The 24,956-nt window shown below is 30.8% G+C and overlaps 1 protein-coding gene and 1 long non-coding RNA gene across 2 annotated transcripts in view; one reads left to right on the forward strand and one right to left on the reverse strand.

Moving 5' to 3' along the window:
- Positions 1-551: 551 nt before the first annotated feature.
- Positions 552-24,956, reverse strand: part of LOC143248473 (asparagine synthetase domain-containing protein 1-like) — a 31,423-nt gene continuing 7,018 nt past the window's right edge. The window contains exons 3-13 of the mRNA XM_076496873.1: positions 23,817-23,939; positions 19,972-20,091; positions 17,567-18,231; positions 17,233-17,434; positions 16,758-16,792; positions 15,804-15,948; positions 12,094-12,161; positions 5,852-5,934; positions 5,277-5,285; positions 2,751-2,839; positions 552-869 (exon numbers count right to left, since the gene is read on the reverse strand). Of these exons, the coding sequence (XP_076352988.1) occupies positions 690-869; positions 2,751-2,839; positions 5,277-5,285; positions 5,852-5,934; positions 12,094-12,161; positions 15,804-15,948; positions 16,758-16,792; positions 17,233-17,434; positions 17,567-18,231; positions 19,972-20,091; positions 23,817-23,939 (1,719 nt within the window). The 3' untranslated portion in view covers positions 552-689. The remainder of the gene's footprint in view (positions 870-2,750; positions 2,840-5,276; positions 5,286-5,851; positions 5,935-12,093; positions 12,162-15,803; positions 15,949-16,757; positions 16,793-17,232; positions 17,435-17,566; positions 18,232-19,971; positions 20,092-23,816; positions 23,940-24,956) is intronic.
- LOC143248474 (uncharacterized) lies at positions 2,785-10,744 on the forward strand. Its single transcript, XR_013026997.1, has 3 exons — positions 2,785-3,837; positions 6,627-6,837; positions 10,381-10,744. It is a non-coding gene; the product is annotated as an uncharacterized LOC143248474 (long non-coding RNA).

The raw sequence follows: 24,956 nt of genomic DNA on the forward strand, positions 1-24,956 counted from the left end.
AGCACTATGGTATTCAACCAAAAATGTTTCTCGTGTAATGTTAGTTATTAGTTTCTTTTATCTAAGAAGTTGATAAACTGGAGACAGCTGTTTTTTCCTGTAGTACTAGCAGTTTAAGCTGTGGTCGAGCCATAATTTGCCTTTGTTTTACTGTTCTTTGATAGAGAAAATATATCTCCCTAATTGTCCAATTACCACACATTCACCTAATACAATAAAGTAAAACTTCCATATGTCTTACTGTATATATATATATTTAGTTTTGTTACTTTAATACACGCATACAATATTCTAACGTTCTTTAAGCGCAGAGCTATCTCAACTCGCTAGAAACCTGGTTTCCAGTATCATAACTCTGTAGACACACTATACATTTCAAACAACATTGATACTGATTGAATGGGAAAATATTTTTTTTTACAAAATTTAACGCCACTATTTTCATAGATGTATAAAGATCACCATTTGTTTTGATATCTTTTTAATGAGCAGTAAAACAATCACAAAACGAGGTATTTATTTCTAAGTTTTATAGCTATCAAGCATAGGAGTTCACAAAGAAACCAATTTATTTATCAATAAATCTTATAAACACCTGAATATTACATATAAATTAAAGAGGATTGTATAATCTGATGTAAATATTAAATATTTACACTTAAAAATCTCTAAAGCCAATTTACTGTCTATTATTTCAAGCGACCACACACATCTGAGCCTTTTTCTTTAGAATCCTCAGCTTTAGCTATCCGTGATCCAAACTGCATAGCTTTTTTTGGTAATCTGGCTACCCTTCTCAGCCCAAAGTGAAAAGCCATTAATCTGAGCAGAAGTTTCTCGCCAACTCCTTGCGGAAGAGATAAATCAGCCTGAAGAAGTTAAACCAATATATTTCAATGTCCAAGAAACATGAGATAAACCATTCTGTTGTTATATATATTAATTCCAAAATAACTTATCACTATTTTAATAAGTGTTAACACTAAAAAATCAGCTGATAGTTAAGACTTAACATAATGGATAAAATTAGAACTTAAAATTATCCAAGATATAAAGAGAAGAATTGGGGTTTTGTATTCATATAACAGCTCGTTCACTATAAAATTGTGTAACTTTTTCCCAATAACATTCATTTATAACTGCACACATTTACTGATTTGTTTTTCTCAATATTACAAAAATATTTTTTACATTAATCTAAGAGTCAAAACACCCAGGATCTAAAAATTGGATTAAAACAAATTTTAATTTTTCAAAGTATTTTTTCCAAGTTCACAGGAAACCTAAACAAGTACATGAAAAAGTGAAATCTAATGGATGTATTTAAATGTTATATGTTCATTCATAAAACTGTATTTTGGTTGTTACTTACTAATTAATATTCATACCAAACACTGTGAGATGAAAACAGGATCACAGTCATGCTTTTAAGGGAAAAAATTACAATATTTATAGAACAGTAAAGATTACATATTTCACCAAGTAACAGATACCAGATGATTGGAAGTTAACTAATGTTAACCACAATGTTTACCGCATAGGTAAACTACTGAGAAAACTTACTTTATACCACATAGGTAAACTACTGAGAAAACTTACTTTATACCACATAGGTAAACTACTGGGAAAACTTACTTTATACCACATGGATAAACTACTGAGAAAACTTACTTTATACCACATAGGTAAACTACTGAGAAAACTTACTTTATACCACATAGGTAAACTACTGAGAAAACTTACTTTATGCCACATAGGTAAACTACTGAGAAAACTTACTTTATGCCACATGGGTAAACTACTGAGAAAACTTACTTTATACCACATAGGTAAACTACTGAGAAAACTTACTTTATACCACATAGGTAAACTACTGAGAAAACTTACTTTATACCACATAGGTAAACTACTGAGAAAACTTACTTTATACCACATGGATAAACTACTGAGAAAACTTACTTTATACCACATAGGTAAACTACTGAGAAAACTTACTTTATACCACATAGGTAAACTACTGAGAAAACTTACTTTATGCCACATAGGTAAACTACTGAGAAAACTTACTTTATGCCACATGGGTAAACTACTGAGAAAACTTACTTTATACCACATGGATAAACTACTGGAGAAAACTTACTTTATACCCACATGGATTAAACTACTGGAAGACTTGCTTTATGCACATGGATAAACTACTGGAGAAAACTTACTTTATGCCACATGGGTAGGCTACTGGGAAAACTTACTTTATGCCACATGGATTAAACTACTGAGAAAACTTACTTTATACCACATGGGTAAACTACTGAGAAAACTTACTTTATGCCACATGGGTAAACTACTGGAAAACTTACTTTATGCCACATGGATTAAACTACTGGAAAACTTACTTTATGCCACATGGGTAAACTACTGAGAAACTTACTTTATGCCACATGGGTAAACTACTGAGAAAACTTACTTTATGCCACATAGGTAAACTACTGAGAAAACTTACTTTATACCACATAGGTAAACTACTGAGAAAACTTACTTTATACCACATAGGTAAACTACTGAGAAACCTTACTTTATACCACATGGGTAAACTACTGAGAAAACTTACTTTATACCACATGGGTAAACTACTGAGAAAACTTACTTTATACCACATGGGTAAACTACTGAAAACTTACTTTATACCACATGGGTAAACTACTGAGAAAACTTACTTTATACCACATGGGTAAACTACTGAGAAAACTTACTTTATACCACATAGGTAAACTACTGAGAAAACAGACGACACGTTCATCGAGATACGGGAAACGTCCTTCCCTTCCATGATCTGTGATGACTCTACATGAGAAAATTTAAGAAATCCAATATTAAATTATGTACAAACAATATTATGAAAATAGCATTCGATAGGTCATACAAGTTTGACCAAAGACATGCAAAAGAAAACTGAATGAAATCATAAAAACGTCACAAGGGTCAATTTTATAAATGAACAGGGCCTCATGTGGCTTGATGGTTAGGGTGCTCGACTCACAACCCTCAGGTTGCGAGTTTCAATCCCTGTTGTTGAACATGATTTCAGTCATGGAGGTGTTATAATGTGATAGTCAACCCAACTATTTGTTGGCAAAAGAGTAGCTCAAGAGTTTGAAGTGGTTGGTGTTGACTAGTTCAGAGATGCAAACCATTTCAAATGACTGAGCGTAATGATTGTAGACAGAGCCCTTTATCATTTGCAGCTACTAGGCCTGACTAATGTCTCTAAGCTGTTTATTATTATATTATTATTATAACTATTATTATTTATCACTGCTATAGATTGCTCATTTATGACTGTGTTTTGTGTATTTAATAAATAAATTAAAAAAAAATTATTTTGAAATTCTTTTTCATATTCTGAATTTTTACTCATAAATGTCGTTATCTGCATCGTTTTTGTCTTTGCCTCAGCTTTTTGTTGGTGAGATGCCGATTTTGTATGTCTGGAACAATCGTTTATCCCGCCATGCACCACAGAAAAATCGATCTGACAAACTGTACAAAACGCATGACTGTCACTGACTTTTGATGCAATGACCGGATATTGTACACTATACTCTTTCCTAAATTTTTGATTCACAGTCTTAGTCCTTTTAAATTTGCCAGAAACAAGACAATCTGGTGAACGAGGCCTCTTTTTTCCATCTTGTGAATAATTGCATTTGTGTTTCTATGCCATTTAGAAAACAAGAAATACCCATCTACATGAGCGTTGATTGGCTGACAAGCACTGATGATGTAACTATGGATTCCCCCACGTACGCAGTATGGAGAAGAACCACCCTCAAACTATTGGTAGACGTCAGAGATACAAATATTGTTTATTATTTCAAGGACAAACACGATTATCGCAAGTGACCTTTTGGACTATGTCTTTTATTTATTATCAAAATTTATTTGTATCTCACTAGAAATTTTCTTTTCACCCCTTTCAAGCCCTGGGGGAACAATTTATCACTTTATTGTATAGGCCTATATAATATATAATAATTTGGGAGTTGCAACAAGTCGTAATATTTGTCTGTATGAGCATATAGTCATAATGTATACACCAAAATCGTAATGATTATGCTCAAATCGTAATGGTTGGCATCTCTGCTAGTTGCCTTCTCTCTAGTCTATAACTGCCAAGGTAGAAACAACTAGTACAGATAACCCTCACGTAGCTTTGCACAATATTCAACACAAATCATAACTGTGCAATAATAAAATTACACTTAACTAGCAGTGAAGAACTTGTAAGACTTGAATATTATAGAAGTTAATAATACCTTATGAATATTATAGAAGTTAATAATACTTTATGAATATTATAGAAGATAATAATACCTTAAGAGAAACAACATGAAGTTTTGTATCATAGAGGAAATAAATTGCTATTAGTAATGACAACATCCTTAGCAAACTTTGGAACAGTACCACGTGTTTTCAACCCTTTAGTTAAAATATAAATGTTTTGGAACAGTACCACGTGTTTTCAACCCTTTAGTTAAAATATAAATGTTTTGGAACAGTACCACGTGTTTTCAACCCTTTAGTTAAAATATAAATGTTTTGGAACAGTACCATGTGTTTTCAATCCTTTAGTTAAAATATAAATGTTTTGGAACAGTATCACGTGTTTTCAACCCTGTAGTTAAAATATAAATGTTTTGGAAGACTACCAAGTGTTTTCAACCCTTTAGTTAAAATATAAATGTTTTGGAAGACTACCAAGTGTTTTCAACCCTTTATTATTTGGCATTAGGTTGTTTAACTTACTACTAAACATATCGAGCTAGTAGAAAAACTGGATAAAGGTTTCACCAGCTGTCAGTTTGACACCCACGATAAAAAAAATTGCCCTTGTATTGTCTGTGGTTAAAAGATTAGAGGGATGTTTAGCTACACTCTGAAGTATTCTTTGAAACTCCACTTAGCAGGCCTTAATCCTATGCTCTAATGAAAAGCCATGTAATTGGGAATAGCACAGAAATAAGATATTTACAAGGATTCAATTATTGTAAAACAAATACTGTTTCTAACAATAAATTTAAAAGTTAATCAGTGTATAAATATATAATCAAAGTTAAGTAAATTATGAAAATAAATCAGCTTAAAAACACATGAAAATGTTTAGAAAGTAACTTTTCCGCAGTTCAGTCACTTTTTAAATAATTTCTTTAAAAATTAATTAATCTTTACACTGTAACTCATTCATTTAATAAATAATATCAACAGAAAACACAGTACACTTCTCTTGTCTATTTAATAAATAATTCTAACACATCAACAGAAAACACAGTACACTTCTCTTAACTAAATCTACAAAGATGGATTCCCCAGGATTTCCATTGTATTCCTGAGTGAGTTTGCTCTTGCCAGTACAAACTGGGGAATTAAAAATTCAATGATAAAAATTACTTCATGAAAAGACGTATTCTTTTAAAACCTGAAACTAGTATCTGATCCATCCAGCAAAAGAATCTAACAAACTGATTTAGAACTCCATACTTGAGACTCAACATGTAATTATACACAAGTCTGATTAATAAAAAAATACACATACACCACTGGAAAGAACACTTGTATTTCACATTTGTTGTGATTTCCAAATGTAACAATACAAAACAGTTACAAATCATTTTTCTCAATACTTCAGGTCAGAAAATCATAACTGTTCCACTAAACAAACTGCTGGTTTTTTACTTCCATAATTCTAATTATAAACTAATATATTTTCTTATAATTGAGTAATCATCACAGCAGATAAGGTGGAAGTTTCCAACAGACATGAACTGTTCAAGTGCTAACAAAACTGTAGTTTTACCTATCGCTCTCCCAAGGTTCCGTGATGATATTCTGTCAACTTCCAATGCAACTTCTTCAACTAAGCCTTTCCACCCTTTATTTCTGAAAATATAAATGAAAGTTACATTCTAGAACAAGCATCATTACGTGTGTTAAAAAGCATGCTAAGAGAATATACCTCACGAAGAATACTGTGAAAGAGAGTATTAAAACTATACTCCAAGTAGTAGCTGCCACTGTGTACATTGGAACATTATATATCATTCATAAACTAAATAATTCATTTTATGTAGATTTTAATGAATTATCAAAGCAAAACATGTTATCAGAACATATGATTCTTATACATATAATTATTGTGATTTGTAGTTTTGAAGCTCGTTAGTACAGTAAGAATATATATATGATGTTATTAACTTTATTCTTTCTCTCTAAATGTCTACTATTATAGACATTTCAGAAAAAAATAAATAATGTAAAAAGAAACAGTGAAAATGTGAAGGTTTTAGAATATTTGTCACTTTATTTTTACCAATACAATAAATACCTTTTGTCATGTTTCATTACTGGAGCTAGTCCAAAAGTCCATATTATATTTCTATATTCATTCATTAGGTAAGGAATAAAAACTGTAAAATGTAATGACAAGAATTTTGTTTTCAAAGGAAAGAAACTTTCCTTAACTGAGGTGGTCACAGACATTGTTGTCACCCTTCGCCACACTTACATAATTTTGTTTCTTACATTTAAGGAATGTTTATGTTTTATTGGTTGATTCTACATTTTCTAACAAGATTTTAAACAAACTGAAGAAGGGACCAGAGGAAGGCCACTGATGTGCTGTTGCTGAGCATAAACAAGGAAACAAACACTCACCAAGGTGATCCAACAAACTTCCTTTGATCAAAGTCACATGGTGGCTGTAATCATTATATCAAAGTGCCTTTGAATTTATTGTAGGGAGGAAATAGGAGTACCCCGAGAAAATCTACTTTCACAAGACAGGTAAACAATCATTATGGACTGTTTTACTATGAAAAGTTAAATAAACCCAAAACTTAAATAATAAACTGGATAAAAAGTTTTCACAATAAAAAATCTTTGAATATTTTATTTTAGAAACACATAAACTAATATACACAAACATTTTGAGTTAAAGTTATCTCTATATGAATGAAAGCTTGGTTTTACAGAGAAGAATTATTCAATAATGTTTAGAAAACCATCAGATGCTGTACATACCCAGTACATCTAAGTTAAACCTTAAGATGCTGTTCATACCCAGAACATGTGAGTTAAACCTTAAGATGCTGTACATACCCAGTACATCTAAGTTAAACTTTAAGATGCTGTACATACCCAGTACATCTAAGTTAAACCTTAAGATGCTGTGCATACCCAGTACATGTGAGTTAAACCTTAAGATGCTGTTCATACCCAGTACATCTAAGTTAAACCTTAAGATGCTGTGCATACCCAGTACATCTAAGTTAAATCTTAAGATGCTGTACATACCCAGTACATCTAAGTTAAACCTTAAGATGCTGTTCATACCCAGAACATGCGAGTTAAACCTTAAGATGCTGTACATACCCAGTACATCTAAGTTAAACCTTAAGATGCTGTACATACCCAGTACATCTAAGTTAAACCTTAAGATGCTGTACATACCCAGTACATCTAAGTTAAACCTTAAGATGCTGTGCATACCCAGTACATCTAAGTTAAACCTTAAGATGCTGTGCATACCCAGTACATCAAAGTTAAACCTTAAGATGCTGTGCATACCCAGTACATGTGAGTTAAACCTTAAGATGCTGTTCATACCCAGTACATCTAAGTTAAACCTTAAGATGCTGTGCATACCCAGTACATCTAAGTTAAACCTTAAGATGCTGTGCATACCCAGTACATCTAAGTTAAACCTTAAGATGCTGTACATACCCAGTACATCTAAGTTAAACCTTAAGATGCTGTGCATACCCAGTACATGCGAGTTAAACCTTAAGATGCTGTACATACCCAGTACATCTAAGTTAAACCTTAAGATGCTGTACATACCCAGTACATCTAAGTTAAACCTTAAGATGCTGTGCATACCCAGTACATCTAAGTTAAACCTTAAGATGCTGTACATACCCAGTACATCTAAGTTAAACTTTAAGATGCTGTTCATACCCAATACATCTAAGTTAAACCTTAAGATGCTGTGCATACCCAGTACATCTAAGTTAAACCTTAAGATGCTGTGCATACCCAGTACATCTGAGTTAAACCTTAAGATGCTGTACATACCCAGTACATCTAAGTTAAACCTTAAGATGCTGTACATACCCAGTACATCTAAGTTAAACCTTAAGATGCTGTGCATACCCAGTACATCTAAGTTAAACCTTAAGATGCTGTACATACCCAGTACATCTAAGTTAAACCTTAAGATGCTGTGCATACCCAGTACATGTGAGTTAAACCTTAAGATGCTGTTCATACCCAGTACATCTAAGTTAAACCTTAAGATGCTGTGCATACCCAGTACATCTAAGTTAAACCTTAAGATGCTGTACATACCCAGTACATCTAAGTTAAACTTTAAGATGCTGTTCATACCCAGTACATCTAAGTTAAACCTTAAGATGCTGTGCATACCCAGTACATCAAAGTTAAACCTTAAGATGCTGTACATACCCAGTACATGTGAGTTAAACCTTAAGATGCTGTACATACCCAGTACATGTAAGTTAAACTTTAAGATGCTGTTCATACCCAATACATCTAAGTTAAACCTTAAGATGCTGTACATACCCAGTACATCTAAGTTAAACCTTAAGATGCTGTACATACCCAGTACATGTGAGTTAAACCTTAAGATGCTGTACATACCCAGTACATGTAAGTTAAACCTTAAGATGCTGTACATACCCAGAACATCTGAGTTAGGGTAAAGTTTGTCCTTTCTTCTTGTTTTGTCTGTTACTTTATTATTGTTAATATTTAGGTGCATGTATAGAACTAACAGGTTTCTTCTAATGTAAACAAAGTGAATTTTGTTTTTTGATGAGATATTACTTGACAGTATTGTGTCTATTGTTATACAGCTGTATGTACCTTGATGGTCTATGTTGTCTGTTGTAATACAGCTGTACGTACCTTGATGGTCCATGTTGTAATGTTGATCTTCTGATAAAAATCATTAACACTGTTCTCTGTTTTATGGTTACTGTTGTATGACTGACCACATGACCTCTTTGCACTTGTTTAAAGTCTTTATAGATTTAATACTTCAATTTTCCTTACAGTATGTACATCATCACAAAATGTGGTAGCAGTTCAATTAGCATTACAAGTTTTTCACATACAAAAATAAAATAAAACAGATAATTGTCCATATATTTACTGTTTGTTTTGTATAGTCTGTGTGCAAAGTAATTTTCATGTTAAAGATACTTTTCATTATTTCATATTTCCTTTGTGTAATCTGTAAAACCTCCTAAATGCATTTCAAACTTTTTTTTTACAGTAAAACTCATGGCAATTCTCTATACAGAAAACAATGTAATATGTCAGTTGATAAGAGAACACTTTGACTTCCTATTTATCAGAGGTAATATGTAATTAAATGCAAAAAAAACTTTTAAATCCTGAAAGAGGATGTGATAGTTGGGTGTAGCAAGAGGAATCTGGTTTTCTAATTGACGACTGTAAACAAACAAAGAGGAATCTGGTTTTCTAATTGACGACTGTAAACAAACAAAATGAAGGCTATAAAAACTATGCTTTATCTGAACAATGACGATATCATAATGAGTAATTTATGCAAGTCTTTGTACTTACCTGAAGGGGTGATAAATAAATTAGAAAAGAGGAGATGCCTAGAAAAAAAAATGTCACATTTCTCACACTAGAGAAAATTCAGGATTATTTCTTACATTGGATTATAAATCTAAGGATTTAAAACTTGTATTAAAATATAGATTATTAACTATAAAAGCACCTAATCTTAATCCACCTACTGTTACAGTAAATGATTTAAAACATTTTATAACTTTTATTACTTGAATAATATCCTCATTCACTGTATGTTTACTTCTACAATATTTGTACCATTTTTACAGCAATAAAAAGAAAGTTTGCAAAGAAAATAATAATCTTTTTAAAACTTTACTTTTATTTATCTTGTTTAACTAAGTTACAATTATGTCGTTCTAAAATTAAGTACTTATGGTAAGATTGTGGTGATCAGATATCAATCACTCTCATGAATACAGTACGTAACACTAGTTACTAATTATTACTTCTTCAAGTTGATAGATACAGACTGGTTTACCTTGTTGTCTTCAAATTAATAGGTTAAATGTGGGGTATAAAGTAATTAGGATCTAGTAATTAAACAAGAGGTAAACTATTATTAATTAATCTTAAGTCATCAAACAGGTTACTTATCAACCATTTCTAATATGTTCTCTACTTTTTGTTACAAGAAGATTTAGATGTACAAGGTGTCCAAATAGTTTAAAACCACAGATAATTTCCAGCTTTTCTTAATTCCAGATACAAGACGACATTGTAATAGTATTAGAAAGTCCAGTTCATCTTGCTGTATGTTAGAGAAGATTGGTCCCAGTGGAAGACTGTTAACACGTTTGATGCACAACATTGAGAGAGAGATGAAGAGAGAATGATCAGGGACACCTCAAATATTGAGAGAGAGAATGATCAGGGACACCTCAAACATTGAATTAATGATTAGTATTGAACCAATGACATGGTACATAGAGGATGGAAAACCATCTCCACAGCTGTTCTGAAGGACAAGAATTGCACATGAAGTTCATTAAGGTATCTAAGGTTCCAGAATTTTTGGATGCCATGTCTAAAATGTACAGAAACTGCTTAAAGAAATTTATTCAATCTTCCATCATTTTGTTTTGTTTGCTTGTTATATTTTCTACAAAGTTACTTGAGTGTACCTGTTAGTCATTGTTGATTTAGAAGTTATAAACTAGAATAAAGGCAGTTAGTCAACACCACCTATCTCTAACTTATTGGCTACTATTTATCAAAAATATGCGAGATTGACTCTCATATCATAATGCTCCTAGAAGTGAAAGAACAAGGCTGTTCACTGACAGGATTCAAACTGACAACCTGTAAACTGTATTTTTGAAGTTTGACCACCAGACCTCTAACATGTTTTTATATTTATCACAACTGGAATAAAATATGAAAGGAGAAAATATATCTGTTTCAAAAAAGAAAAATTATACATATAATAAATTATACATTTAACAAATTATACATATAACAAATTCTGCTTTTGTCTGATGGTTTGAAAAAACAAGAAAAAAAACCAAAAGTGGTGAAGTTTGCAAAGTGTGTATGTGGGGTATCTGTGATTGTAAAGTGTGTATGTGGGGTATCTGTGATTGTAAAGTGTGTATGTGGGGTATCTATGATTGTAAAGTGTGTATGTGGGGTATCTATGATTGTAAAGTGTGTATGTGGGGTATCTATGATAGTAAAGTACCTATGTGGGGTATCTGTGATTGTAAAGTACCTATGTGGGGTATCTGTGATTGTAAAGTACCTATGTGGGGTATCTATGATTGTAAAGTGTGTATGTGGGGTATCTATGATAGTAAAGTGTGTATGTGGGGTATCTATGATAGTAAAGTGTGTATATGGGGTATCTATGATTGTAAAGTGTGTATGTGAGGTATCTATGATAGTAAAGTGTGTATGTGGGGTATCTATGATAGTAAAGTGGGTATGTGGGGTATCTATGATAGTAAAGTGTGTATGTGGGGTATCTATGATTGTAAAGTGTGTATGTGGGGTATCTATGATAGTAAAGTGTGTATATGGGGTATCTATGATTGTAAAGTGTGTATGTGAGGTATCTATGATAGTAAAGTGTGTATGTGGGGTATCTATGATAGTAAAGTGTGTATGTGGGGTATCTATGATTGTAAAGTGTGTATGTGGGGTATCTATGATTGTAAAGTGTGTATGTGGGGTATCTATGATTGTAAAGTGTGTATGTGGGGTATCTATGATTGTAAAGTGTGTATGTGGGGTATCTATGATTGTAAAGTGTGTATGTGGGGTATCTATGATAGTAAAGTGTGTATGTGGGGTATCTATGATAGTAAAGTGTGTATGTGGGGTATCTATGATAGTAAAGTGTGTATGTGGGGTATCTATGATAGTAAAGTGTGTATGTGGGGTATCTATGCAATCTTTAGACATTTGATTTACACTTACTTGAACTTTACTCGATGCCTTGAATAGCCAGCTAACTGTTCATCAGCTCCCGTACCAAGAAGCACAACCTGTAGGGAAAAAATATTTTATTCATTTAAGAAACAGTTTTAGAATATACTAACAACAACTCACCATGTAAATGTGAAAGTTTATCAATAACATGAAGTTAAACTACAATAACGACTAGTTAATTGTGACATTTACACAAGCTAAAAGGAAAACATCTTCCAAACCAAACTACTGCTATATCACTATGAAGTTATTGCACTGCAAACAAAATAATATTATTGTCATGGTGAATCCTCAAAGAAAATAATTATATTCATGGTAAGATACATTTTGGAGTCTATTTATATCATTATTAAATGGACAACTAAAATATAATGCTTTAACAAATATTATTAGAAACCACTGATTTCTCTTGGGTAAAAAAATGAAGTCTACCTTGACAAGTTTTATAGTAAAATCATTAAAATTGTTATATAGTTGTCTTAATACAACTGATTATCTCGCAACTGCCTACAACTAACTTGTTATTTAAAATGAAACAGCACTTTAGAACTCATCTTAGAGAAATAAATATATAAGAACATGAGTAAGATGACCCATTCTGGTTTCTTATAATTTACATTTAAGATGTCTTTAAAAATAAGCAAGATATTTGCTTAGTACATGTATTTAAGACTAAAATATATAGTTAAAAACAGCTGGTTTGGGTTGAGAAAATTTTTATGTAGAGGAGCGAACAATGTTTCAACCTTCTTCGGTCATCGTCAGGTTCACAAAGAAAGAAAGAGGTAACTGACCAATAGCTGACCACATGTTTGAAGGGGTTTATGTAACTGAGTGTAGGAATGTAGAGGGCATGCTTAGATGTTTGATTACATTTATTAATATAGGTATAAAGGTGTTCCTTTGTGTTGGTTTATTTTGGGCTTGAGTTGTTGTATAAGTAAGGCTTCTTTAATTTTGCATTTCTTTATGTTTGTTTCTTTATTTAGTATTTGGGTGTTTTCTAGGGTTATGTTTTGTTTATTTGATTTGCAGTGCTCAAAAATGTGTAAGGTGACTTTTTGTGTTCTTTGAATCTGGTTTCCATTTTTCTACTTGTTTCTCCAATATAGAAGTCGTGGCAGTTATCACATTGTATTTTATAAATAATGTTGGTGTGGTGTTTGTCAGTGTAGTTTTTACATAGTATAGACCTCAGTTTTGTGCTTGGTTTTTGAATAAATTTGGTATTAACTGGAATGTCATATTTTGTTACTAGTTTTTGCCAAATGTTGGTTATTTTTCTGCTGATGAAATACTAAGGAAAAAACCATAAACAAATGCAAAATTAAAGAAGCCTTACTTATACAACAACTCAACCCCAAAAATAAACCAACACAAAGGAACACCTTTATACCTATATTAATAAATATAATCAAACATCTAAGCATGCCCTCTACATTCCTACACTCAGTTACATAAACTCCTTCAAACATGTGGTCAGCTATCGGTCAGTTACCTCTTTGTTTCTTTGTGAACCTGGCGATGACCGAAGAAGATTGAAACATTGTTCGCTCCTCTACATAAAAAAGTTTCTCAACCCAAACCAGCCGTTTTTTACATATATATTTTCTCGACAAGTGGGTTTTCTCGTCATCACTGATTAGTATTTAGGACTAATCTAAATCTCTGAACCTCACAATATATTATCATTAACAGTGTCCAACTGATGAAACAACGTACTCTACAAACAATTTAACTTGAACATATCAAGTGAAGAGCATGCTGGTCATTTATCACAGAATTTATCACCAGGAAGTCACAGACATCTACTGTAGAAGAGCCCTAAGCCCAACAACACAGTAAATAATTGCACTAAAATAAGTACAAGTAAAAGCTTTTAATTACAAATTGGCAAAATTTTAAATTCTGAAGACATTTATTACAGGTATCAAATTAACCTTTTCACTATAAGCTCAACATAATGTACCAGTTTGTATACACATTTCCACGTGTTAAGTATTTGCACTATAACTTTTGATACATCATGTGTATCTTCACAAAATTTGGTAGATGTTTAGTAAGGATTACAATTTTTTTTTTCTGCACAAAAAATTGTATTTTTTAATGAAATATTTTTACTAATGATTTGTTTGTGAAAATATTGAAATTGTTTTGTTGTTAGTCTAAGAGCAAAGTGATTTCATGTCATAACAACAAAAACTATATGTTCCAAAAATCCCAAATATTATTTACATCATCTCTAAAACCTCCTAAGTGCACTTCAGATGTTTGTTTTTAGTTATCTTATATTATTTCCTATATTTTTTATGATGGTTGCAAGATTGGTCAGTGAAAGACCTCATATTATATCACAAACATACAAATGTTTAGTCTAAGTAGCTTAAGTCTCATAACATTATATATTTACATATATATTTATTATTTTATATTATATTAACCTTCCACTCATGCCTAAGTTACTTTACATAATTGGCACTGATGTTGTGCATGTGCAGTCATCTTATGTATCCAGTAATATGAAACAGATCCTTAGTCTTCCCTGTATTGGCTGTGTTTTAGTGGACAAGTATTTTGTAATGTGCAGTCACAATTATAATTATTATACATTATGTATATAGATTATTACTATTTAGAAATAAATTATTAAACTTATTTTTCTTAAAATATAGAACAGTAAATCAAAAAGTAAAGTAAACAATTATCTCTTTTCACTATGACCTTTGTACTTGGTTGTTACTAAGCCTTTTAAAGTTTTGCATGTGGAGGATATCAAACTAAAAATATTTTTAGGTTTTTATATATATATATATATATAAAATGGCTGAGAAAACCACTAGGAGGACATTCTAAGCTGTTGATTGATTATTCAAATGTCATATATTGAAGTAAGTGTATGTAAGGGACCATTTCCAAAAATGAAACAGGTGAATGGGACCACTGTGTTTGATTCAGTGTATAAATTATATCTCAGTAAAATAAATATAAGGTTCTTATTTTATATTCTGGCTTGTTGGTATTGGTAATTTGTACAAAACTATAGACTTAATATTTTGATATCACAAACATCTAATTTTGAACAATGTTACATCCGACATACCATGCAAATCACTAGAATCTATATTTAAATGTGTTCTTTTACTATTTACCTTTAAATTAAATTAACTCATAATATTAAAGTTTGAATTATAATTTGATTTCAAACTTAGTGACATAAGTTGATAAGCTAGTATTTCAATAACATTTTGAATTTAAATCAACAAATGTGATGGGCATGACCTTTGACCTGTGATCCACAGCGAAAGCGTTTCTCATTTATAAACACCATTTTCATGGTTTTCCTTATTAAAGTGTTGTCACTGAACAAATAACGTCATTAGTATTTTACATTCATCACCCTTAAATATGCATGTTTATTGGTCATTTCTAGCTGCTTTGTGGGTTTTGTAAAGTTTTCAAATAACTATCCTTAATTTTAAAGACAACAGAATTCAACAACAACAAACTGCAAAGATTTAAAATTCAGTAACCCATAGAATTTATGAGCTTCTATCTCTGTCTACATCAGTATAAATGTGTTATTTTTATTATCCTGTAAACATATCTATGTAAAAATTATTCCTTTTTGTTATCATATGCTTTTAGTGAAAATTTAGAGACATTTACATACAACCAGTAAACAATGGAGTGAAACTTACTCTTGCAGGACTTGTGTATGGTTGGTACTGATCACCGTCACCAAGAATAACACCAATTCCTCTCGCAGCAAACCAAGAGGCACAGCCCAAGCTATCATCTAGTACAGTTCCACAAGGATAGATGAGCTGTCTGATACAGTCCTGTCTAATGAAAAGTACAAATAAGGTTGAAATCACTTAGAATAGAAAAACTTCATCGAGTCGCTGGAAAAATTATGTTACAAACATTTAGTCAAATAAATGTAAAGTAATGATATTCTTACAAAACAACTGACTATTAGACAGTAAATAAAGACAATTAAAATGTAACTCATTGTTATGAGTATATTTTAAGATATATCTCCTTAAAGACTTCTTTTTGATATCCAAACAAGAAGAGCAGCTCAATAGATAACCTGAGGCTGGTAAAGATGTCCAGTGTATAGAGAAGTGGGATTAATGTTGAGAAATATTCTAATAACACCAAAGAAACAAAGAACAGATCTCTTACTGTTTTATGACCATTCTAGATTCATAAAAATAATCTAATTGTGAGTAAAAAAGTTACTGAGTAATTACAATCATCTCTTAAATAAAAATATTTTTATTTTTATTAGCAATCACACTTAAAAGAACAGGTTCAGATCTGAGATAGAACTATCCGTGCCTCTGAATAAACTGTGCACTTTCATTTCTGGAGGGTATTACAGCTGTCAGAGTCAATCCTACTGTTGGGTTTAAATATGGCTACATGGACAGAAAATGCTACTAACTGGTTTCCCTCTTTCTGACCAACATTTATATATCATCTTTTATGAATTTTGTCTTATTATTTTAAAATTAATAAAATTAATGTTTCATTCTTGTCACTGGACTTTATTCTTTAAAATATATTTGTCAACAAATTAAACAACTTATATCTTTGAAAATTTCAAAATGTAACTTCAAAACACGTACACAAATTTATATCCTTACCTTTGTGATTGTAGTTCACTTCTGGTGATGTTAATCTAACAAACACAAGAACAAAGTGACAATTTTGTTGTTTAAAATGTCCTACCAATCTTCTTCCTTAACAACAATAAGCAAATTATGTGAAAAGTTCTGTAAATATTTTAAATACATAAAAGTATGATTCACTATACAGAAATATTTGCCAAAAATCTTATCTAATCAAACAGCAGTAATTATAAAAAAACGTATAATTGTCAGGACATAATCTGAAATGCTGACCACTTTTTATTTAATTTATGAAACACATTTCTACAAAATCTATGATGTTAAAAACAACTGATGTTAAAGTAAACAAATGTGTTTTTAATTCTATTCAATTGGATATTGAGAAACAATCACTATACTAATCTTGAAAAATTAACTTGCAGTTAAAATCTTCCATTCTTTCTTCAACTAAAATACAGACAAAAACATTCATGTAAATACATTTATTTACTTCAACAAAGTTCCACGTCCGATGAGGTTTTAGCGTTCTCAGTTCATCGACTCCCATCTTTCCGGCGATTCTGTCAGGTGTGTCATACGTTGTTTCAGAGTTATGCGACGTCTGTGGTTTTTTTTTACTTGTAATTTGTGTTTTGGCTTTGTGCTCAAATGCCACATTCAATAGATCAATAGGGAGATGACGTGGTAGAAACCTAGAACATTGTATTTCTGATCTTCAATATGATAAAAGAGATTTAACTTTAGAGAAATTATTTATAGATAACGTTTATTGTTATCTGACCATTCACAAAAAAAATATAAAATATAACTCGAAATAAACTCACCTATCAGCCAAGTAAGCCAAGATGACTGAATCAAGACCACCAGAAAACATGACTGCTACTGAAGCATGAATACATGGTTTTCCTACTTTCCCTGTCATTTCTTTACTTTTATCAGTATCGTTACTAATTAAGTTACACAAACAATCTTTGCATAAAAGTGGTTGGTTTAAAACACGTGATTTAACAGCTTCTGCTAGTACTTCAATAAACTCGCTAACAAGGGATTTAAATCTGTTTATCCTTAAGTAGCTAAAAAATATTTTATCCTCCAAAGAAGGATTTCCCAGGGCAGATTCATGATTACAACTATTCAAGTTCACTTGATGAAATTGCTCAGGTAAAGTTTCTCCGTCTTCATTATCATTTAAGAAACTGATGTCCCCAAGATGTTCCAACTGCTCGACAGGAGACATTATCACCAGATCCTCTACTCCTGGTTCAGAAGCATTCAGACAACACGTAATTGGTGACAAAACCAATGTTTGGGATGTATAACTAAGGAAATCTTTAATGTTGTCTTCATTATTTTCCCCTGGTGTTAAGTCCACAGATATTCCAGATACAGAACAATTCCATGAATATCTTAAAATATTAATACTGTTTTCAAGATTTTCTTCATTCAAGTCCAGACAATATAGTCCATCAGCAGGAACCTCTTCCCAGGACTGGCAAAAAACAAATAATTCATTTACACATAGGAAACAATCTAAAAGTATAAATCATAACAAAAATCAAACCTACACAATTATATAACATAAAACATAAATAGTTTACACAAGTGCTTTTAATAGTGTAGCTGCTCAAGTCCCAAAGACTCACTTTTTCTGTAGTTTGATCAAGATGTTAATTATGGTGTAATACTATGACTCTTACTGACTGGATAGGTGTTAATGAAATAAAGAGAATGGATACAGAGTGAACTACAAAATCAATATTCTGCATTACAGAATGTAACACAAATACAGCTGTATGTGTACCTGCTTATACCTTATTATAGAATGTAACACAAACACATGCTGTGTCTGTGTACCTGCTTATACTTTATTATAGAATGTAACAAACACAGCTGTGTTTGTGTACCTGCTTAACATCACAGTTGCACAATTACGACCTTCATACAAGAAGTTTAATTTTTGTCTAATTCTAAGGCTTAACTAACATGCACAACATCTAACTCTGAAGATGTACTAATCATTTTGTAACACAAATAGTACGCAAATACATATATTGTATAATAAAAGCTGAAAAAAAAATATTTCAAAGCTCTGTAACAGAAAAGGAATGAAGTGGTCAATTTTTCATCAAAATTATTTAAACAACAGTTATGAAGTTATGATTTCATATACTACAGAAATAATCTGTAAAATTAGTAGCTGTTTACAACTTGATACACATAATAAAAAACTGTAAAAATAATTTAAGAAACTAGCAAAAACAAAAATATGATAACAAATCATAAAAAAATTGAAGTTAATGCAAACAGCACAAAAACAGCCTGTGTGTTCTTTGCATTTTAATTAAGATAAATATAAGGCATAGATCATAGATTCTGATGCAGGCTTTAATTACAAACTATAAAAAATACCTGGCTTCGTTGGGGTTGTTAGATTCATATATTCTAAATGACTATGTCAGTGTGTGTGTATTCTGAAACCATTTTAGCATAAAAGTACAACCTATATATATATATATATATTTGTTGCTTCTTTATGAGACATGCCCTGTTTATAACCTTCCCTCTGACTTGTCCTCTGATTTTAAATTTAAATAATAAAAAAGAAGCCCCTTTAACCCTTTCAACATAAGCTTGGTTTCTGGGTCCAATCTCAGATGTGTTTGTTACAGTTTTCCTTCTATTACTTATAAATTAGTAAGCTATCTTCATAAAATTTGGCAGATTATCAGTAAACATTATGTGACTTTCATATGCAAAATATCAGATTTTTTAAAATGAAGTCTCATGGGTTTGTTAATCAATGGTCTTCTCATGTCTCTATTTTCACATGTTGTCTACCTAACACACAAAAGTAATTTTCATCTCAAGGTTAAAAATACTTCAGAAAAAGTTTCAAATTTGATGTTAAATCTTTAATGTCCAGACAGTTTTGTAAAACACTTTTTAAACAAACACTTTACATTGTATGTTATTTTCACTAACAAATCTCTGTATGGGTTCAGTTCATTTGACTGATCATTTACATAAAACTGGGGTCACATTGCAACAGAGAATAGTTTCTATCAAATAAAATAAGAACAAAGAATTACAAGATATCTTTAAATATCCCTGTAACAAGAAAGTTGTATCCTCAATCTTTTGGAACTATCAGAGAATAATATAACAGTAATACAAAGATGTTTCTCTTCTGAATTAATTCACAAAACTATCAGTCATTGTTCACACTTACCCTGTCTTCTAAGCTAACTGAGCACAGGGAAAATGTACCTATACTATTTATTTCATTTTTCCATAAGAGACTTCTCCTTCCAAAAATGTCTCGACCAAACCATAAGCACTTTGTAACTGCCTACATAAAAACATGATTGAAAAAAATTGATCTTTCTGTATTAATAATTCTATTACTAAACATAATGATATGTAAATGAATATAAATTAAACAAGTCTAGCACTGGGAAGTGGCACTCCAATGTTACATTTAAATGTTCTTAACTCAACAGTTGGATATTATATAATAAAATACTCAATTTTTACAACACTTATTCTTGAAGTATGTAACAGTACACTTTAAAAAAACTGTATGCATTAAACAAACCATTTCTTCAGATAATCCAGTTTTGACCTGTATTTACAATCATTGTAATGTAGCCAATGGTAGCTTTTTTTTTTCCTAGATATTTTATGAGACTTTAATAAAATTCAAATCAGTTAAAACCTAAATCAATATATATAACACATCTAGGTATTTAGTTAATAAAAATTTTAATTGAAAAAACAACAAGAGCAGTTAACAAACAGTTTCTGACAACAGATATTTTTAATAACTACATTATTTCTAGATTATAAAATAGAAACTTGAACCTTAATAACGTTACACACTGACAAAGATTCTTCAATAATGGTCAAGTCTGTTTAACATTTCTTTCTGATACTGTCTTAGTCAACTTCTCTGAAGTAAACATACAGTTCACAACTTCAAAATATGTGGTGTATATATTTCTTCTATTCAACACTTACAGTTCTTTGATTTTTGCTCTTTGCATACAAAATTAGTTGTCACACACACCTTACACCAGATATACTTTTCACGTAACGTCATACAAAGCTTTATTTAATGACATTTCTTACCAACCAGGGCCGATGACAGTTGATATATATCACGAAACAAATCCATTAAATGACACTTCTTACCAACCAGGGCTGATGACAGTTGATATAGATCAAGGTACAAATCCATTAAATGACACTTCTTACCAACCAGGGCTGATGACAGTTCATATATATCAAGATACAAATTCATTAAATGACACTTGTTACCAATCAGGGCTGATGACAGTTCATATATATCAAGGTACAAATCCATTAAATGACGCTTCTTACCAACCAGGGCTGATGACAGTTGATATATATCAAGGTACAAATCCATTAAATGACACTTCTTACCAACCAGGGCTGATGACAGTTCATATATATCAAGATACAAATTCATTAAATGACACTTGTTACCAATCAGGGCTGATGACAGTTCATATATATCAAGGTACAAATCCATTAAATGACGCTTCTTACCAACCACGGCTGATGACAGTTGATATATATCAAGGTACAAATTCATTAAATGACACTTGTTACCAATCAGGGCTGATGACAGTTGATATATATCAAGACACAAATCCATTAAATCACACTTCTACCAACCACAACTGATGACAGTTGATATATATCACGAAACAAATCCATTAAATGACACTTCTTACCAACCAGGGCTGATGACAGTTGATATATATCAAGATACAAATTCATTAAATGACACTTCTTACCAACCAGGGCCGATGACAGTTGATATATATCACGAAACAAGTCCATTAAATGACACTTCTTACCAACCAGGGCTGATGACAGTTGATATATATCACGAAACAAATCCATTAAATGACACTTCTTACCAACCAGGGCTGATAACAGTTGATATACATCAAGGTACAAATTCATTAAATGACACTTCTTACCAACCAGGGCTGATGACAGTTGATATATATCAAGGTACAAATCCATTAAATGACACTTCTTACCAACCAGGGCCGATGACAGTTGATATATATCAAGATACAAATCCATTAAATGACACTTCTTACCAACCAGGGCTGATGACAGTTGATATATTTATCAAGGTACAAATCCATTAAAATGACACTTCTTACCAACCAGGGCTGATGACAGTTGATATAGATCAAGGTACAAATACTTACAAATCAGAAACAAAATATATTAACAATATGTAAACTAAACCCTATCACAACAAAATTTGTATAGCATACACAAGTTTGTATACATGTCTGAACATGTTAAGTATTTATACTATAACTTTGACACAGTATGTGTATCTTCACAAACTTTGGTAGACTTTAGTAATGATTACAAGTTTTTTGTACATAAAAATCAAATTTTTTTAATGATGTATATTTAAAAAAGATTTGTGTATGAAAATACTGAGTGTTTCACTACTATTCCAAGTGATAATCGTTTTCATGTTGAGATTAAAAAAATCTCTTCTTTATCCCAAAAATCTCAAATACTATTCATGTAATCTCAATAATCTCCTAAATAAATTTCAAATGTTTGTCTTCAGTACAACTTTTTATTTTGTCTGTTATTTTCTCTACCCTATCTATGTGGGATCTGTCATTTGACCAACCCTGTAACCATCATAAAAAATTAAGAAATAAATATGAATTATGCTTTTTGTCATGCTAGAATGACTACAAATTATAACACAAATGAACAAATGTTTAGGCTAGGTTGTTTAAATCTAATAATTTTATATATTTATTATTTTCTATCATAGTGCCTTCCACTGAAGCAGTGCATCTGCACTCAAGTTATCTTATCCAATAACATAAAACTGACCTTTAGCCTTTACAAAGTGACTCTGTCTTAGCCCTATTTCAGTGGGCTAGCGTTTGGTAACAAAACAGCCACATTTACATTATTCTAAACATGTATGTAGATTATTACTATTTAGAAATAAACTATTAATCTTATTTCTCTTAAAATATAGAACAATAAATAAAGAAAACGATTATCCTTTATAGCTATGACCTCTAAACTCAGTTGCTGTTTGACACAAATGTCTAAGTCTTTTAAAATTTCATACATGTAGGACACTGAACAAATTTTTGTGGTTTTATATAAACAGTTGAAATACTAAAAAATCATAAATAATGATACTGATACCAGAGAATTTCACAATAATTTATTAAACTCAGTAACTAAGGTGTACTTAGATTTTACAAAATAGGAAACTTCTAGTAGACTAAAGATACAACCTATTTTCATGTAATCTTGGTTCAAAAGAAGAGATTATGAATGCTGAGAAAACCACTATGGTGACATTCTAAGCTGTCAATTGGTTATTCATATGTCATATATTAAAGTATGTGTATGAAATGGACCATTTTCAAAAATGTGTTTAACTTAGTACATAATTATCTCAGCAAAAGAAAAAGATATGAGGTTCTTATTTTATATTCTAGCTTGTTAATATTAGCAGTCTGAGTTTCTAATTAGTACTAAACTATATAGTTAATTTTCTGACACCGCAAACACCTAATTTTAAACAATGTTATATTCAACATACCAAGTGACACATTAAAATCTATATTTAAATGTGTTCTTTAAATATTTAGTTTTAAATTAAGAAATTAACTTGTAGATAATATTAAAGTTTGAATTATAATCTACAATTTGATTCAAAACTTATTGACATAAATTGATAAAATAGCAGTTCAATTACATTTTGAATGAAAGTCAACAAACGTGACATAGACTTTGACCAATGACCCATCAAGAAAGGGTTAAGAGATATAAATGGAAGTCACACAGCTTTGATTAGAGATTTTGAAGAGGTTAATCTAAATAAACTACTCGATCTTCTGTTACGTTGATGGTGTAACAGATTGGTTGTTTGTCTATCTAACTAACAAGCAATGTCAACACCTTTAACATATAATTTAAGTAAAACTTACACTGTTGATTAATAGCAACTCACAAAAGATCACAAAACTTCATACGTACATGCCAGTAGATAAAAGACCATGGTCCTTTAATGTTACTTATTACTTTCAGAAAATCTTCACAGCATCTTCCATTTGATAACCATTTAGAAAGTCTTATTGTATCACATTCCTCCTTCTCTACCTTAAAGAAAACACAACATTCTTACACATGTTATAACACAAATGTTATATTTCTAATTCACTTTAGGTAATTATAAGATTTCTTACTCATGCAGGATTACATCATTTCTATCTGGCTGGAATTTATACACTTTATAGTCAACAAGTCTACTTGACAAGATAAATATACACAGTAAAAACATATTGAAGTCACATCTAGACCAATGCAACATAATGGGATTTAGATTTTTAACTTGCTAACTGCCAATAGTCATACATGATTATGACAAAATCTTGTTGGCATGTTATACATTTGATACTGTGTTAAATATACAATAAAGTTTTCTTCATTATTCATTAAAACTGTCTCCAAACTTTAGTAGGTATTCTGTTAGCACAATAATTTATCTAATAGATATTAATAAAACATATTATAAATATACAATAAAGTTTTCTTCATTATTCATTAAAACTGTCTCCAAACTTTAGTAGGTATTCTGTTAGCACAATAATTTATCTAATAGATATTAATAAAACATATTATAAATATACAATAAAGTTTTCTTCATTATTCATTAAAACTGTCTCCAAACTTTAGTAGGTATTCTGTTAGCACAATAATTTATCTGATAGATATTAATAAAACATATTATAATTACCCAGCAGGAATAAAGATAATTTTCACTAAAAAAACTGTTATTAGTTCTAAAGTCACATTAATATATGTAAACTATACTGAATTGAGTTATACTGAAGTGGGTAAAGAAAACTGTTTTCGAATATGTAAGTGTAAAAAATTACCAGCTTCAAACACAATATCAAATAGATATAATAGATATTGATATCTTGTGCAGACATTCAACAAAACCACTTGTCTCAAAAGAGGGACTTTTACAAAACTACAGCAGAAATTTGGTCCAATGTGAAAAAAAATTTTTTTTTTTTAATTAAATAAATATATGTATAAATGTTTTCATCATCTGACTTATAAAACTGTTTTATTTTCTATTCAGTTTTCTAATTTAATCATCAATTTAAA

This window comes from Tachypleus tridentatus, chromosome 4 (assembly GCF_004210375.1).
Source record: "Tachypleus tridentatus isolate NWPU-2018 chromosome 4, ASM421037v1, whole genome shotgun sequence".
Classification (NCBI taxonomy): Eukaryota; Metazoa; Arthropoda; class Merostomata; order Xiphosura; family Limulidae; genus Tachypleus; species Tachypleus tridentatus.